The sequence below is a fragment of the Pelmatolapia mariae genome, linkage group LG3_W (genome assembly GCF_036321145.2).
Source record: "Pelmatolapia mariae isolate MD_Pm_ZW linkage group LG3_W, Pm_UMD_F_2, whole genome shotgun sequence".
Lineage (NCBI taxonomy): Eukaryota > Metazoa > Chordata > Actinopteri > Cichliformes > Cichlidae > Pelmatolapia > Pelmatolapia mariae.
Genome location: NC_086229.1, coordinates 51381818 through 51396667, shown reverse-complemented (window position 1 = coordinate 51396667; position 14850 = coordinate 51381818). Strand labels below are relative to the sequence as shown.

Here is a 14850-nt window from a genome sequence, read left to right as displayed (position 1 = left end):
CGCTCACCGCGCATCCCGGCGTAACAACTTTGTTCATACCTAACTTTTCAGTGAGAGCATCAGCTCTAAGGGAGTTACTTCGTGATTCCATAGAATTTAAATGGACAGCGAGGCATGAAAAGGAATGGAATGATTTAAAAACCACACTGACAACGCGCCCAGTGCTTGCATATTATGATCCAACGAAGAGTCTGAAAATCTCAACAGATGCCTCAAAGGATGGGCTTGGAGCTGTTTTACTTCAAGCTGAAGAGGGGAGCTGGAAACCAGTTGCTTATGCTTCTAGATCCATGACTGAGTCTGAAACCAGATATGCTCAGATTGAGAAAGAATGTCTTGGGCTGGCATATGGACTTGATATTTTTCACTGTTATGTTTATGGTCTTCCTACCTTTACAGTTGAGACAGATCATCGTCCTCTTGTGTCAATCATTAAGAAAAGTGTGAATGAGATGTTGCCGAGGATTCAACGTCTCATGATGAAACTGCAGAGGTACAGCTTTGACTTGATATACACACCAGGCAAGCATTTAGCTTTAGCAGATGCACTGTCGCGAGCATCACAGGTGTGTCACGCGAGCTCCACTGAGACAGAAGTAGACGATGTTAATATGATAGTGGAGTCTCTGCCAGTGTCTGACGCAAAGATAAAACAAGTATGTGAGGAGACAGCTGCAGACAGGGAGCTGCAAACGGTGATGGAAAATATCCAAGGAGACTGGCCCAGAGGGTCTTGTTCAAAGTATTATCATGTTAGATCAGAGCTCAATGTGGTAAATGGACTGCTGTTGAGAGGCAATAGGATTGTGATACCACATAGTCTGAGACAGCTGATACTTCAACGAATACATGAGGGACACCTGGGAATAGAAAAGTGTAAAAGGAGGGCTAGAGACACTGTGTACTGGCCTGGTATTAATAAAGACATTGAGACCATGATCGGAAAGTGTGAAACATGCAACAAGTTTCAGAGCAGACAGGCAAGAGAACCCATGATGATCCCTGAACTTCCTACAGAGCCTTGGAGGAAAGTAGGAACAGATTTATTTCATTTTAATGGGAAAGACTATCTGTTGGTGATAGATTATTACTCTAACTTTCCTGAGATTGCTCTGCTTACAAGTACAACTGCTAATAATGTGATCACACATGTGAAGTCTATCTTTTCCAGGCATGGAATACCAGAAACTGTCATTAGTGACAATGGTCCTTGCTATAATTGCAAAGATTGGCAGAATTTTGCAAGAGAATATGGCTTTAAACATGTCACATCAAGTCCTCAACATCCACAGACAAATGGCAAGGCTGAAAAAGGAGTGCATATCATCAAGCAGCTTCTGAAGAAGGCTACAGACAGTCAATCAGATCCTTATTTAGCTCTGCTGAGCTACTGGACTGCTCCTCTTGACTGTGGTTTATCCCCTGCAGAACTGCTGATGAATCGTAAGCTACACACCACTTTGCCCTGCTATGCAGAAAGCAAGCAGAGTGAAGAAATTATAAAAAAGCAAGAGCATCTGAAATGGAAACAAAAACAGCGGTACGACAAGGGAACAAGAGCACTTGGATTGCTTGCAAAGGATGATGTAGTGAGAATCCAAGATCAGAATGCATGGAGCAGGAAAGCCATTGTTCTTCGGGAAGCAGGTCCGAGATCATATGACGTAAGAACTGAAGAAGGTCATGTGTTCAGAAAGAACCGTTGCAACTTGCTGAAGACTAAAGAGACATTTCAGGAGGAACAATGTGGTGAGGAAGATGAAAATGTTGATGTGTCACATGCAGAGACAGTGTCTGATTTGAAACCACTGGATGGACATGAGTATGTGGAGAGAAGTGAAGTGGTTTCAGGACCTGTATTGAGGAGGTCAGAGCGTAAGGCCAAAAGACCAGTTAGGCTTAATCTGTAAAGCTGAAACTGGATTTGTTTTTATCTTATATTCTGATGGTGGTGAAAAAAAAACAATTGAAAAAATATTAATGTAAAACAATTATGTGTATATGTTAGTTTATAAGACCTATGTTGTATATCATTCAGAGGAAAGGGGATGTGTTGATATGTAGGTGTTCGTGTAATGATAAGGTTTACCAGCAGGGGGCGCTGTATTTAAGAAAGCTCATGAGGAAGACGGAAGGAAAAAAACAACAAGTCCCAGCATCCTCTGTGTTTAGGGAGCAGTAGTGAAAGTGAAAGCAGGAGGAGGAAGGTGGAGCTGAGGCAGGTGAGTGTTAACATGAATATGTTTCTTCTTATGACATAAAATAATTCCACGCTGTTCGTGTCTGTGGGTGAAATGTGAGGCCGGTCGGCTCCTCTGAGCGCTGGTTTCCTGTAAGTAGAGAGGAAGTGAGTTTAGCTGAGCCTCCGTTTAGTGTGAGAGAGCAGGAGGAGAGTGAGAGCTGTGCTGAGGCAGGGTGAGTGTTAACACCGCTCTGACATTACTGTGTCTCTGTGGCGGGAACAACAGGCTCCGTCAGTGGAGGCAAAAAAATCAGACGTTGGTTTTTCAAAGGAAACAACTTTATGTCGGAAGTTCCCGCACGCTCATTGGATAACGATGTGTCTATCTCGAGCTATTAGCCAATGAGCGTGCGGACTCACAGAAAGACCCGCCTTCATCACGGGATGTGTGCGCCTTCCTGTGTGTGTCCTTGTGTCAGTGGAACTGAATCAGTGTGTTAGAGAAAGTGCTCCTCTGCTGTGCCGTCATCGTGTGGATGCTTCTTTTAAAGTTGGAACTCGTGTTTTTATGATCTGCTTCATTTCACTGAACCTTTATTTCTAACCATGAAGTCCCTTTGAGGTTACAGCCTGCTGGTTAGGTTTAGGCTGTTCTTGTGCTTCAGGCTGAAATATGAGGAGTAAGGAGTGGGGCTGGTTAGCCCTCATGACCCTCACCATAACACATACGTCACAGGACAGTGTTTACCACAGAAACTCCATGAAATGATCAATGAGAACTTTAGAAACCCGTCAGTGTGATGCTTCCAGTACAACAGCACCTCTGAGTGTGTGTGTTTACCTCTCAGACTAACTCCACCCTGACATCAAGAAGATGGAGGAAGAGGATGGAGCAGGATCTGCAGCATCCAGCTGTGTGTCTGTGAGGAGTGACTGGTCCAAAGAACAACCTCCACTCTTCAGTGATGAACCTGCAGCAACAATGTAAGAGAGCTGCTGACTCATTTATTCAGTGTAAATAATGATTTTTGATGCAATGGGAGAAGAAAAATGACAAAAACAGTTTTAAAAATAAGGATTAAAATATTACAAACTATATTTTTGAGTTTCCTGATGTAGTACAAAAATATATGAACATAACTGTATATAGGACAGATATTTTACGGTTCTTTTAGGCAGCACCAAAAAACAAAAAGACTATTTTTAAGCTGTCTGAGGTAGTGAGTCAACATGTCACACTGGGTCAAAGGTCAGGGAGTAAAAGTGTGTTTTAAGGCAGGTTTAAAGCAGCGAGTGAAGGAGCCTGTCGAGGTAAATCCTTCCATAACTGATCAAATTCAGTTGGTGGACCTCTGTGTGAAATCAAGCATCTGCTTCACAGAGAGGATAACCCTCAAATGGGCTGTACACCATTATATAGGGAGACAAAAACAGAGCTTATTGTAGCCATCGCTCTCTCGCATGGACGTGGCAGTCTTGCTGTCTGCTGCGAATCCTCCCCGTACCTCCGTGACCTCGTCTGGTATCTGCTCCCTCCTCTGTAAGAGACAGTAAAGGAAAACACGTCTCTGCCTAGTCTTGAAAATCTAATCTTATCATCCATCGTTCTTCTAGGGCCTCTTCTTCTTGTGGCCTCAGCTAACTGCTAATATTTAAGTGGCTAACATTAACATGTGTGCCAGCCAGGTTAATGTTAGCCATTAAAGCACCAAAAGGTACTATAAAAGTACTTTTTTTTTTCAAAAACTTACTCAAGTAAACGTAACGGAGTAAATGTAACTCGTTACTACCCACCTCTGGACTTGACTGCGGTAGTTTGTAACCTAAGATCATCACACTGCCCCTCTGATTGTCTCCCCCCAACTACTCTTCCAAGGATTGTCAGGTTGGAGATTGGCCTATAATTAGCTAAGACAGCTGGTCTAGGGATGCTTTTTAAGTAAAGGTTTAACTACAGCCAGCTAGGGATGGGTACCGTTTAGATTTGAAAAGCTGCTGAATCAGAATCAGTTGCTGATGATGGCTTTTTTCTTTTACATTAATCATGTATAATCTTAACTCAAAGTGAACATAGACTTGATTGAAGTAACTCAGATCAGCCAATTCAAAATGCTTATTCAATCAACTCTGAGTTTATGGCTCGACTCAGTTTGTTGGCCCTGCACCTTAAAACTATTCCCTGTTTGTCCCTCATGTTTTTTGGATATTGTTTTCACATCTTATGTCACGGCTAGCGGGGCGAGCCATGTTGAATTTAATAAAGGACCCAAGATGCCGACACTGCTGTGAAGTGAGTGAGCTTTATTGAAACGGTGAAGTGCAGCGGAGATGGCCTGTGCAGAAGCTAAGATAACCTCTACTGAAAAAACTAAAAAACTAACCTGAAACCTTAAACGGAGACACGGGGAGATAACACAGACGAGCCGGCAACAAGCAGGAGAAAACAAAGGGCTCATATACACAAAAAAACAATCAGGGAATGAGAAAAGGGAGACACAGCTGGATTAATTGGACATAACCAGACAAGGGGAAGCAAAAGTAGACACACTAACGTAGGACATGGCACTGTCAAAATAAAACAGGAAGTGAACACAGAGACACAATACTAACACAGTACAGAGGGAACACAGAAACCAAAAGCTCAGAACTAGAAAATCTTAATCAGGATGAAATTGTAACAAAAGACAATAACAATCAAAACAAAACCACTGAGTCCACAGACTCGGGACATACATCGGCTCAAACTGTGCTCATAAATATTTTGTAAATCAGACTGTGTAGTTGTGAACTGAGTTTTGTAACATTGTGAAACAAAATATGTGAAAAGTTTATGTTTTTGTGTTCATTGATTTGTGTGTGTAAAAATGTAAAAAGTGTAATAAACATTAGAACTACTTTTGCTGACACAAAGTTTGGCGAGCACTGCAAGTTGTCCCTTTAAACCAGTCACTGATATAAAGAGAGCACCTTGTTCCAGGGCATCTGAGCATGGAGGGAAAGCTTTATGCAGGAGATGGTAAGAGCTGTTGGGACTAAAGAAACTGAGCAGAAAACTACAGACATCTGGAAACTGAGTTGTTAATTCTCAGTGGGATCACCAGGACTAGCAAAGCTTCACCATGACAGTCATCTGATTGACTGAAGCCATCCAAACATCACTTCATGGACCTTTAGCTTGTGTCTGTGTGTGGACAGACATAGCATGAGCTAATTATTCATTACTCCTCCACAGAGTGGAGCAGGAGAGAGCAGAGGTTTCCACTGGTCAGTCTGCACAGCAACATCAAACACACCTGGACTCTGTGGTTATGGTTTGTAGTACTACGTTTACATTTGTTCTTTTCAGTCACCTCTGTGCTGCACTTTGTGGACCAGAGGATTGTCAGTGTGTCCAACATAAATCAGAGTTTGGGCTCCATGATTTCAGTCAGATTGAGGTGACTGTAGCTCAGGAGGTGAGCAGGTCAGCTACTAGTCAGAAGCTTTGTGAATGAAACCCTGGCTGGCAAATGTACTGGGTAACGTACTAAACCCAAGCTGCCCTCTGATGCATCCATCAGAGTGTGAAAGAAAGTATTTAAGCACAGAACAATGTGCTTGGTTGAATGAGGCATGTTGTGTAAAATGCTTTGTGTGCACAGAGTATCACAGAGAGCTATATAAGAACCAGTCCATTTACCATTGGCTAATTCATATAGTCTTCTTTTCCAGCGGCTGGAGGACAACATCACCATGTTTGTGAAGAACGAGCTGAAGAAGATCCAGAAGCTTCTGAGTCCAGATCACCCAGAAACTTTAAAGAGCCAGATGGAGGATGAGGAGATGTTTGGAGGTGAGGATGAAGATGAAAGAAAGAGCTGCAGAGAAGCATTTCTGAAGATCACACTCCACTTCTTGAGGAGACTTAAGCAGCATGAGATGGCTGACCATCTGCAGAGCAGTAAGAGAATTTCTCTAAAGACTGAATATTGATCTTTCCTAATAGCTCAAGAAATGGACCAATAGACATTCATCCTTTCAGGGTACTGAAAGGCTGTGATATTTATTGTGTAATATTTGTTTCTGAATTTCTTACCTTCAGAAATATTTGCTCCACTCTGTAAACGTGAACTTAAAGCCCAACTGAAGAAGAAGTTCCAGTGTGTGTTTGAGGGCATCGCTAAAGCAGGAAGCCCAACCCTCCTGAATCAGATCTACACAGAGCTCCACATCACAGAGGGAGGGACTGCAGAGGTCAATGATGAACATGAGGTCAGACAGATTGAAACAGCATCCAGGAAACCAGACAGAGCAGAAACAACCATCAGACAAGAAGACATCTTTAAAGTCTCACCTGGAAGAGACGAACCAATCAGAACAGTGCTGACAAAGGGAGTGGCTGGCATTGGGAAAACAGTCTTAACACAGAAATACAGCCTGGACTGGGCTGAAGGCAAAGCCAACCAGGACATCCAGTTCATATTTCCATTCACTTTCAGAGAGCTGAATGTGCTGAAAGAGGAAAAGTTCAGCTTGGTGGAACTTGTTCATCACTTCTTTAATCAAACTAACCAATCAGGAATCTGCAGGCTTGAAGACTTCCAGGTTGTGTTCATACTTGATGGTCTGGATGAGTGTCGACTTAATTTGGACTTCAACAAAACTAAAATCCTGACTGAAACAAGAAAGTCCACCTCATTGGATGAGCTGCTGACAAACCTCATCAGAGGGAACCTGCTCCCTTCTGCTCGCCTTTGGATAACAACACGACCTGCAGCAGCCAATCAGATCCCTCCTCAGTGTGTCGACATGGTGACAGAGGTCAGAGGGTTCACTGACCCACAGAAGGAGGAGTACTTCAGGAAGAGATTCAGAGATGAGGAGCAGGCCAGCAGGATCATCTCCCACATCAAGAAAGCTCGAAGCCTCCACATCATGTGCCACATCCCAGTCTTCTGCTGGATCACTGCTACAGTTCTGGAGGATGTGCTGGAAACCAGAGAGGGAGGACAGCTGCCCAACACCCTGACTGAGATGTACATCCACTTCCTGGTGGTTCAGGCCAAAGTCAAGAGGATCAAATATGATGGAGGAGCTGAGACAGATCCACACTGGAGTCCAGAGAGCAGGAAGATGATTGAGTCACTGGGAAAACTGGCTTTTGATCAGCTGCAGAAAGGAAACCTGATCTTCTATGAACCAGACCTGACAGAGTGTGACATCGATATCAGAGCAGCCTCAGTGTACTCAGGAGTGTTCACACAGATCTTTAAAGAGGAGAAACAACTGTACCAGAACAAGGTGTTCTGCTTTGTTCATCTCAGTGTTCAGGAGTTTCTGGCTGCTCTTCATGTCCACCTGACCTTCATCAACTCTGGACTCAATCTGCTGGAAGAACAACAAACAACGTCCATGTGGCCTAAATTATCTGATAAACCAAAACTCCAATCTCTCCACCAGTGTGCTGTGGACAAGGCCTTACAGAGCCCCAATGGACACCTGGACTTGTTCCTTCGTTTTCTCTTGGGTCTGAAGACTAATCAACCTCGTTTGCAAGGCCTGATGACACAGACAGGAAGTAGCGCACAGACCAATCAAGAAGCAGTCAAGTACATCAAGAAGAAGCTCAGTGAGAATCTGTCTGCAGAGAAAAGCATCAATCTGTTCCACTGTCTGAATGAACTGAATGATCGTTCTCTACTGGAGGAGATCCAACAGTCCCTGAGATCAGGACGTCTCTCCACAGATAAACTGTCTCCTGCTCAGTGGTCAGCTCTGGTCTTCATCTTACTGTCATCAGAAAAAGATCTGGATGAGTTTAACCTGCAGAAATACTTTGCTTCAGAGGAGGCTCTTCTGAGGCTGCTGCCAGTGGTCAAAGTCTCTAAAAAAGCTCTGTAAGTTATAAAGTTTTTATTATTTATTTTGGTTGGTATGTTATGGAAAAACACACTGCCATCAACTTCTGTTTTGTTTTTGTCAAAATCCCTGTAATATAATCACTGTACCTTTATATACACGGGACTTGTATTAATGCTGCTGCCCTCTTGTGGCTAAAGTGTAATTATGTTATTGTTATTAGGGAGGATTTGAGAGAAACATGCCAAGTGAGTCAGCACCTTCGCTTTAGCTTAAAAATCCAAATTCTTATGTCATCAGTTATAGTTGCATGTATTCATTATCATAATTTAACCTTTATTATTGATGTCTTCAATTTATTTTGAGTAAACTAGCAATAATTTTATGGTTGTGTTAAATAAATACATCACTAATGAATTATTTATTTCAGTAATTAATTAAAAATGTACATAATGAATTAAAAATATTGATAATGAATTATTTAATGATGTATTTATTTCATTCACGTTGCTACTCCTGGCCCTGCTCGCTGTTCATAAATACATTTTATTTGTCAACTTCACCCATCAAAGTCAGGGGGCGGGGTTAATGCTGATCAAGTCAAAACCATTGCTTTGGTCTGGTGGGCGTTCTTTTAGTGGCTTTTCTCAGTACTAAGTAGGCCCACACACCAGGGTTTGGACATGTGTGGACCCAAACTGTACTTAAACTTGACCCTTTTTTCTGTGTCACCAAATACACTTTAATATCTTCTAGACAAGAATGTAGTGGCATCATCTTTGACCTCTTTTGGCTCCAAACAGAAGTGACAGACTTGAGCAGGGTTCATTTAAAGGCTGACAGAAGTGGAGTGGTGACGGGGAGATGTTTGACAGGACAGTGTTTCAGCCTCCACAGGTTCATGTTGTGCTCCATCAGTCAGTGAAGATGAAGTCAGTGCTGATGAGGCTGTAGAGTGTGTGAGGGATGTGAAAGAGGATGATGAAGATCTGATGATAGCAGATAAAAACAGGCTGCAGAGACTTTGAGCCATACAGGGCACACAGTGTGTGTGCAGAACAGCTGAAATCATTCTGGAGGCCTCACTGGAATATGGAAGCATCACAGTACAGCAGTCTCTGATGTGAGATGAGAAATGAAGCAGCCAGAGCTTTTTCATGAGTGGAAATCCACGGTGACTGTGAGCTGCTGCTACAGCCTCCAGATTAGCCAGCAGCTCATCCTGCTCAACATTTTCTCACCAACTTTAATGGAAGTGTGATGTTTTCAGCTGGAGTGATGGTCAGGGTGGCCTCCCTCTCCTCTTCTTCTCCTCTTCCTCTTTCATTTGTAAAGCCACTTCTGCTGCTTTCATTCATTTGGAAGTCCTGTAGCTGAGTTTGGGAGAGACTAACAGCCTCGGCAGCAGAGGGGAGAAAGGCTGTAACACCACCACTTTACTCTGTTCTACCTGTCACATCATTTTATCAGGAAACAAATATGCTGCTGTTTTTACTATGTTTGTCTTGAAGCTGTAAGAAGATCACATGGTGCTTTTTATTATTGTGTTGGTTTGTTTCCTGTCTCTTGGATGGAGCCCAGCTGTGCGTGGCCCCTGGGCCTGTGGTCAGAGTGTGTGCTGGATAATCCGCCCAGGATGAGGCCAAACTGACACGGGATGAAATGTCTGTCACATAATTGAGCTTAGTGTAGTTTCATTTCTGCACAATTTAAAAACAACCAAAACTTTTTTCTGTCTTTTCCATGTTATACTGTAGACTTTCTTTGATACTGTGTCCAAAAGGAGCAGCTTTTACTTTGAAGGGGAGGCGACTCTGTTTCCTCTTCAGGTTGGATGATGGAAGCAAATGAGTGTGTGATGTTCTTTCAGTGTTGCACTTTGTAGACGCTCCCTGAGCACTGGTCTCACAGCCAGCTGCACATAGAGACCAGTGTTGTTAGTCCAGGTCAGAAGATGACTTGTTGGAATGAAAATGAGCTTGTAGTTTGTCTGCTTTAATCATGTGACTGGAAAAAGGTGTTGGACTTCAAATATGTCCATTTCTGTCACACTTCACCTTTAAAAGTGAAGCCATGTGGTTCCTGGAAGGAAAAACATGACTTTTTCAAGTCTTTGTCCTGTTTTTATGAGAAATGTACAACTTTAATGTGAAACATTCAGAGTTTTTTCTGTTTGTTTGAAGCTGCTTCCTGTTGACTTCAGCTGTTTGGAGTTTCCATTTTCTAAACTTCTACATTCTGAACCTTCTTCAGCTCTGAACAGATGATGAAACACTGAATGATTTCAAGCACTTTGTCTAATAAACTTACATCTTTCATTCTTTATACAGATTGTGGGGCTGTGGTTTGTCAGAGATCAGCTGTGATTATCTGGCAGCAGCACTGAAGTCCAACCCCTCCCATCTGAGAGAGCTGGACCTGAGCTCCAACAAGCTGCAGGATTCAGGAGTGAAGCATCTGTGTGGTTTCCTGGAGAGTCCAGGATGTGGACTTGAAACTCTGAGGTCAGTCAGCATGTTTTAGTTGTGCTGAGATGAATATGATGTGAAAGTTGTGCTGACACTAAACTGCAGACATCAGGCTGATATTATACTGATCCACACTGAGGATCTTCATGGTAAAGTCTGTTTTCTTCTTCTCTGGTTTAGTCCATTGACTGCAGCAGAACAATGTTCACATTTCAAACCTTCAAAGAAGAAGAAAAATCCTCCACTGGATAATAGACTACGTGCACGTTAGCATATGCTACTTCCGGTGCGGAAACTCCTGTGGGGAGCTTTATTTCCGGTGTCCTATTCGCGCCTTGTTTACGGTCCAAAACAAGTTAACCAAATGAATGAATTAAGCGGCGATTTACATTTCTCTAGATGTCTTGGTCATTTACCCAATATAACTGTAAATGATGTTCATCGACTTGTCGATATTTTTTCCCCCGCGCCTCAGAGCAAAAGAGAAAAGGGATTCAAATTTTATATTTGTCAGTATCTGTATAATTTTGAAGGTAAGTCACAACATATCCTTCGGAAAAACTAATATGTAGAGACCCTTAACAGCAATCATTCATTTATTTATTTTTATATAGGGCTTTTGTTGACATGCTGGGTATGTGTGTATTTAACTGTGCTCGCTAATATCCACATAATGGGGGAAACATCTGGCTTTCAGTATTGTTCACCGGTAGTTTGCATGCTGAACATTTGCCTGTTTAAATCATAAGAACTGTCACTATATATCTTATTTTATTGTTTACTTTATTTCATTTGTAAAACATGTATATACATACTATATACACACTCAAACACACACACGTAGAAAAACATATTTAGTATACACATTCAGTAATGTATATACCTTTACATATTGTACATATATTTATTACTTTTTAGATTAGCCATTTTTATATTTTGCTTGTTTTACATTATTGTATTTTGCACAACTCTGTTGCTTGTGAAGCTCGCACACAAGAATTTCACTCACATGTACTGTACCAGTGTACCTGCACATGTGATGTGACAATAAAAGTGATTTGATTTGATTTGATTTGATTTGATTATACAGTGATGTGCTTCCGAGTGTGGACGATGTGTCTTCTCATTTTGTAATGCAGTTCTGCTTGCATTGAGTGATGTAAACAACAATTATTTGATTTTTTTAATGAGAATGTCTGCTTCAAGGGTCTATATATGTTTCTATTACAGTTTCTATGCTTATACTTACCAACTAACACGTTATTCTATTACTAACTTTACTGAAATTGTTGTTTTTCTACAGTGTCTGACAAAGATCAGGTCTCAGGAGAGGTGGTGGTCAGGGCAGAGTGCTTCAGGTCTATGAGGAAAACAGAGAAATCTCACAAACTCAGCGTATGATCATGAAAAACAGACAGTGTGAAATTGTGTTTAGTGTATATAGTGCATAATGTATCATAGGATCATGTCAGGCTGTCATATCAGGGAGGTGTTCAGAAATAAATGCATCGAGCAAACATGGATAATACTTTCTAAGGATATTAAGTGATGACATTAAGTACATTGAAATATTGTACTTTGTAGGTGGTCCTAAAAGATTCGTTGCCTGTGCAACTGCTGCACTTCTCCTGCACGTGCAAGGCTGGAAAAGCTCTGTGCAACCATTGTGTTGCTCTTCTGTTTCAATCTGCACACTATTCGCAGTTGAAAGTCCAAGTCGTTCCCCCGATATTGAGCTGCACTGAAGGTGAACAACAGTGGCATAAGCCCAGAGTTATGGTGAGTGCAATCATCGCAATGTTTTTAATGTAACTTGATATTTTATAATTAATTTTTTCCATATTGTAATAGGGGATAAAGCCTGGCCCTGTTGAGAAGATGGCTGTGCTCTCAGCCAAACCCAAAACAAGAAAGACCACAGAGGGAGTGCGGTAAGTGCTTGCTACTGATGAGGTTTCAGATATCATCACAACATTCGTTAGGGCAATAATATTTAATACAGAATGGGGGGAAACTAATTATTGTTAAAAAGCAGATTCTAGTGGTAATATAGTGAGTTTTAGGGCCTAGCAACTAATAAAAATGGCTTGTTTCAGTATTTATAAATTTAAAGTTTTGATCTGCCATGGCAACTGTAATGAATAAGAAAATTGACTTCTTGTCCCCCAGTGGCACTATTACATCATGATATTCTATCTGAATTCTAAGCTGAAAACTAAAAATCTGTTTAAAATTATTATGCTTTTTTGTTACATATCATTCAGGAAGTGTTTTTCGAATTTCACACCTCTAATCATTAGTCATAATGTTCATTTGTAAAGTGTGTGTGTGTGTGTGTGTGTATATATATATATATATATATATATATATATATATATACATACATATATATACATACGTATATGTATATGTGTATATATATATATATATACACACATATACATATACGTATGTATATATATGTATGTATATATATATATATACACACACACACACACACATACATACATACATACATACATACATTGCTATTATTGTACCTGTAATTGTAGTAGATTTCCCTTAAATTTAAAATGTTTGTGTGTGTGTGTTTTCTGTAACATCCAGGAGCAAACTGTACAAAGGCCTTTACGGGGACCTTCCTGACCTCTCGGTTCTGCGGGTATCTGAAGTGTACCAAACTTTCTCTGATGCTGACCGGCCGATGATTTGTACCATGGGAATAAGTGACGATATCCCACTTGTGGAGTCACGTTTTGGCAAGGTGCAACAAGGAAGTCCACTCTCTTATCAGCAACCATCCAAAGAGAAAGCGCAGACTCTTCATAATGCTCCACCTCCACCATCATTGCCACTGCAGGACTACAGACTGAAACCATCAGAGTGCATGTTTGTCTGTTCCAGGAAGCAACAGCTGCACATGAAAAGTCTGGAGGTGACGCTGGAAATGTCCCAGAGCATAGAATGTGCTACGCGAGAGCAGAGTGAGTGTGCCGATTGGTATAATGTACGGAGACCACGAGTGACTGCATCTCGTTTTAGAGAGATCTGTCATGTGAGCAAACCCTCTGAAGAGCTGCTGGCTGAACGCATCTTAAAAGGTACTCACCAGACAGGCCCTATGAAGAGGGGTTTAGAGTTAGAGGCAGATGCGATCTGGGAATACTGTCAGATAAAACGAGTGAACCACTACAAATGTGGATTTGTGGTGCACCCAGATGCACCGTGGATTGGTGCATCACCCGATGGTATCATTTTTGACCCCTTGGAGCAACCTCCGTTTGGCCTAGTAGAAATGAAATGTCCAAACATTAAAAGTTATGTAGATGCACCTTACCTCAAGGTCAGCAGAGGGACATTGCAGCTTAAACCAACACATGCCTATTATTGGCAAGTTCAGGGCCAGCTGCTAACTACAGGTATGAGTTGGTGTGATTTTGTAGTCTCCACTCAAGAAGATGTCTTCATACAAAGAATACAGAGGGATGAGGGTTTGATGGAGACAATGAAGCCTAAGATAGATATGTTCTATGTCCACGTGTACATGGACAAATACCTTGCAGTGTCATAAATGGGCAGCTTGTCATTCCTGACTTTAATGTCATAAACTTACATGGTGGGCAAGGGCCATTGTATTATTTGCTTGTTGTTTTGTTTTGATCAAAATAGAAAGCTGTTAATAAAAGTGGGTTTGGTGAAGAGTTCACACAGACGAGTTTTGTGTTAGTATTAATATCAGCAGTGTTTGTGTTCAAAACATGGGGGTTTTTTTTGGTAGAAAAGAATCTGATATCTTACTGTTGTAAAACTCAAAGTATGTTAAATAAAGTTGATAATTTGAAATCTATGTGTTTTTTATTTTCAGAATTTCAGAATTCCAGAGAAACAGTATTTAGTAGCTTTAGAAAATCTATTGCAGTCAATAAGACGCACACAGAACAGTGCAATAGACAATGCGGTTAAAGTAAGGCAGTTTTATTTGCAGAGTAACAGTAAAACATCAAGTGATTTATTATTTAACTTTATCCAGGAAAGAGGGTGTGTTAGCTGTAGATCAATTTTACTTAAGTAACAAAATTTGCTACTTAAATTCTTGGAGAGTAACTAAATACATGAATTTAAAATAATAACAATATTCTAAAGATATTCAAAGTATTCAGAATACAGTATTCTGAATAGACAAAGTAATGGAATGTGCTACAAAATACATTTAAAGGCAAGAATTAAGTATTCAGTAACTAAATACAATTGTAAAGTATTCTCCCAAAACTGGCTACTTCTCCCACTAAATACACTACACTACACACATTTCAAACTTTTAATCAACCACCCATTTTTTGACCAGTGGTCCGTATTGATAAT

At 41.0% G+C, this 14850-nt stretch overlaps 2 protein-coding genes across 3 annotated transcripts in view; both read left to right on the top strand.

Moving 5' to 3' along the window:
• The first annotated feature begins 2181 nt into the window (after positions 1 to 2181).
• Positions 2182 to 14850, top strand: part of LOC134624596 (NLR family CARD domain-containing protein 3-like) — a 70644-nt gene continuing 57975 nt past the window's right edge. Inside the window, exons 1-6 of one of the 2 annotated variants that reach the window (XM_063469592.1) lie at positions 2182 to 2222; positions 3031 to 3166; positions 5415 to 5493; positions 5894 to 6122; positions 6264 to 8058; positions 10351 to 10524. In XM_063469592.1, coding sequence (XP_063325662.1) covers positions 3057 to 3166; positions 5415 to 5493; positions 5894 to 6122; positions 6264 to 8058; positions 10351 to 10524 — 2387 coding nt within the window. In that variant the 5' untranslated portion in view covers positions 2182 to 2222; positions 3031 to 3056. Of the gene's footprint in view, positions 2223 to 2311; positions 2416 to 3030; positions 3167 to 5414; positions 5494 to 5893; positions 6123 to 6263; positions 8059 to 10350; positions 10525 to 14850 lie in introns of those variants that run through there. The other variant, XM_063469591.1, reaches the window with a different exon arrangement.
• On the top strand, positions 12172 to 14182 carry LOC135932722 (uncharacterized). The gene is made up of 3 exons (XM_065470314.1): positions 12172 to 12267; positions 12340 to 12419; positions 13096 to 14182. Exons 1-3 carry the CDS (start codon positions 12265 to 12267, stop codon positions 14057 to 14059), a joined length of 1047 nt encoding a protein of 348 aa, XP_065326386.1. The 5' UTR covers positions 12172 to 12264; the 3' UTR covers positions 14060 to 14182.

Excerpts from the sequence above, each read along its gene's own strand:
- LOC135932722 (XM_065470314.1), top strand. Across the intron at positions 12,420-13,095 it reads AAGACCACAGAGGGAGTGCG|GAGCAAACTGTACAAAGGCC; the intron begins GTAAGTGCTTGC and ends TGTAACATCCAG.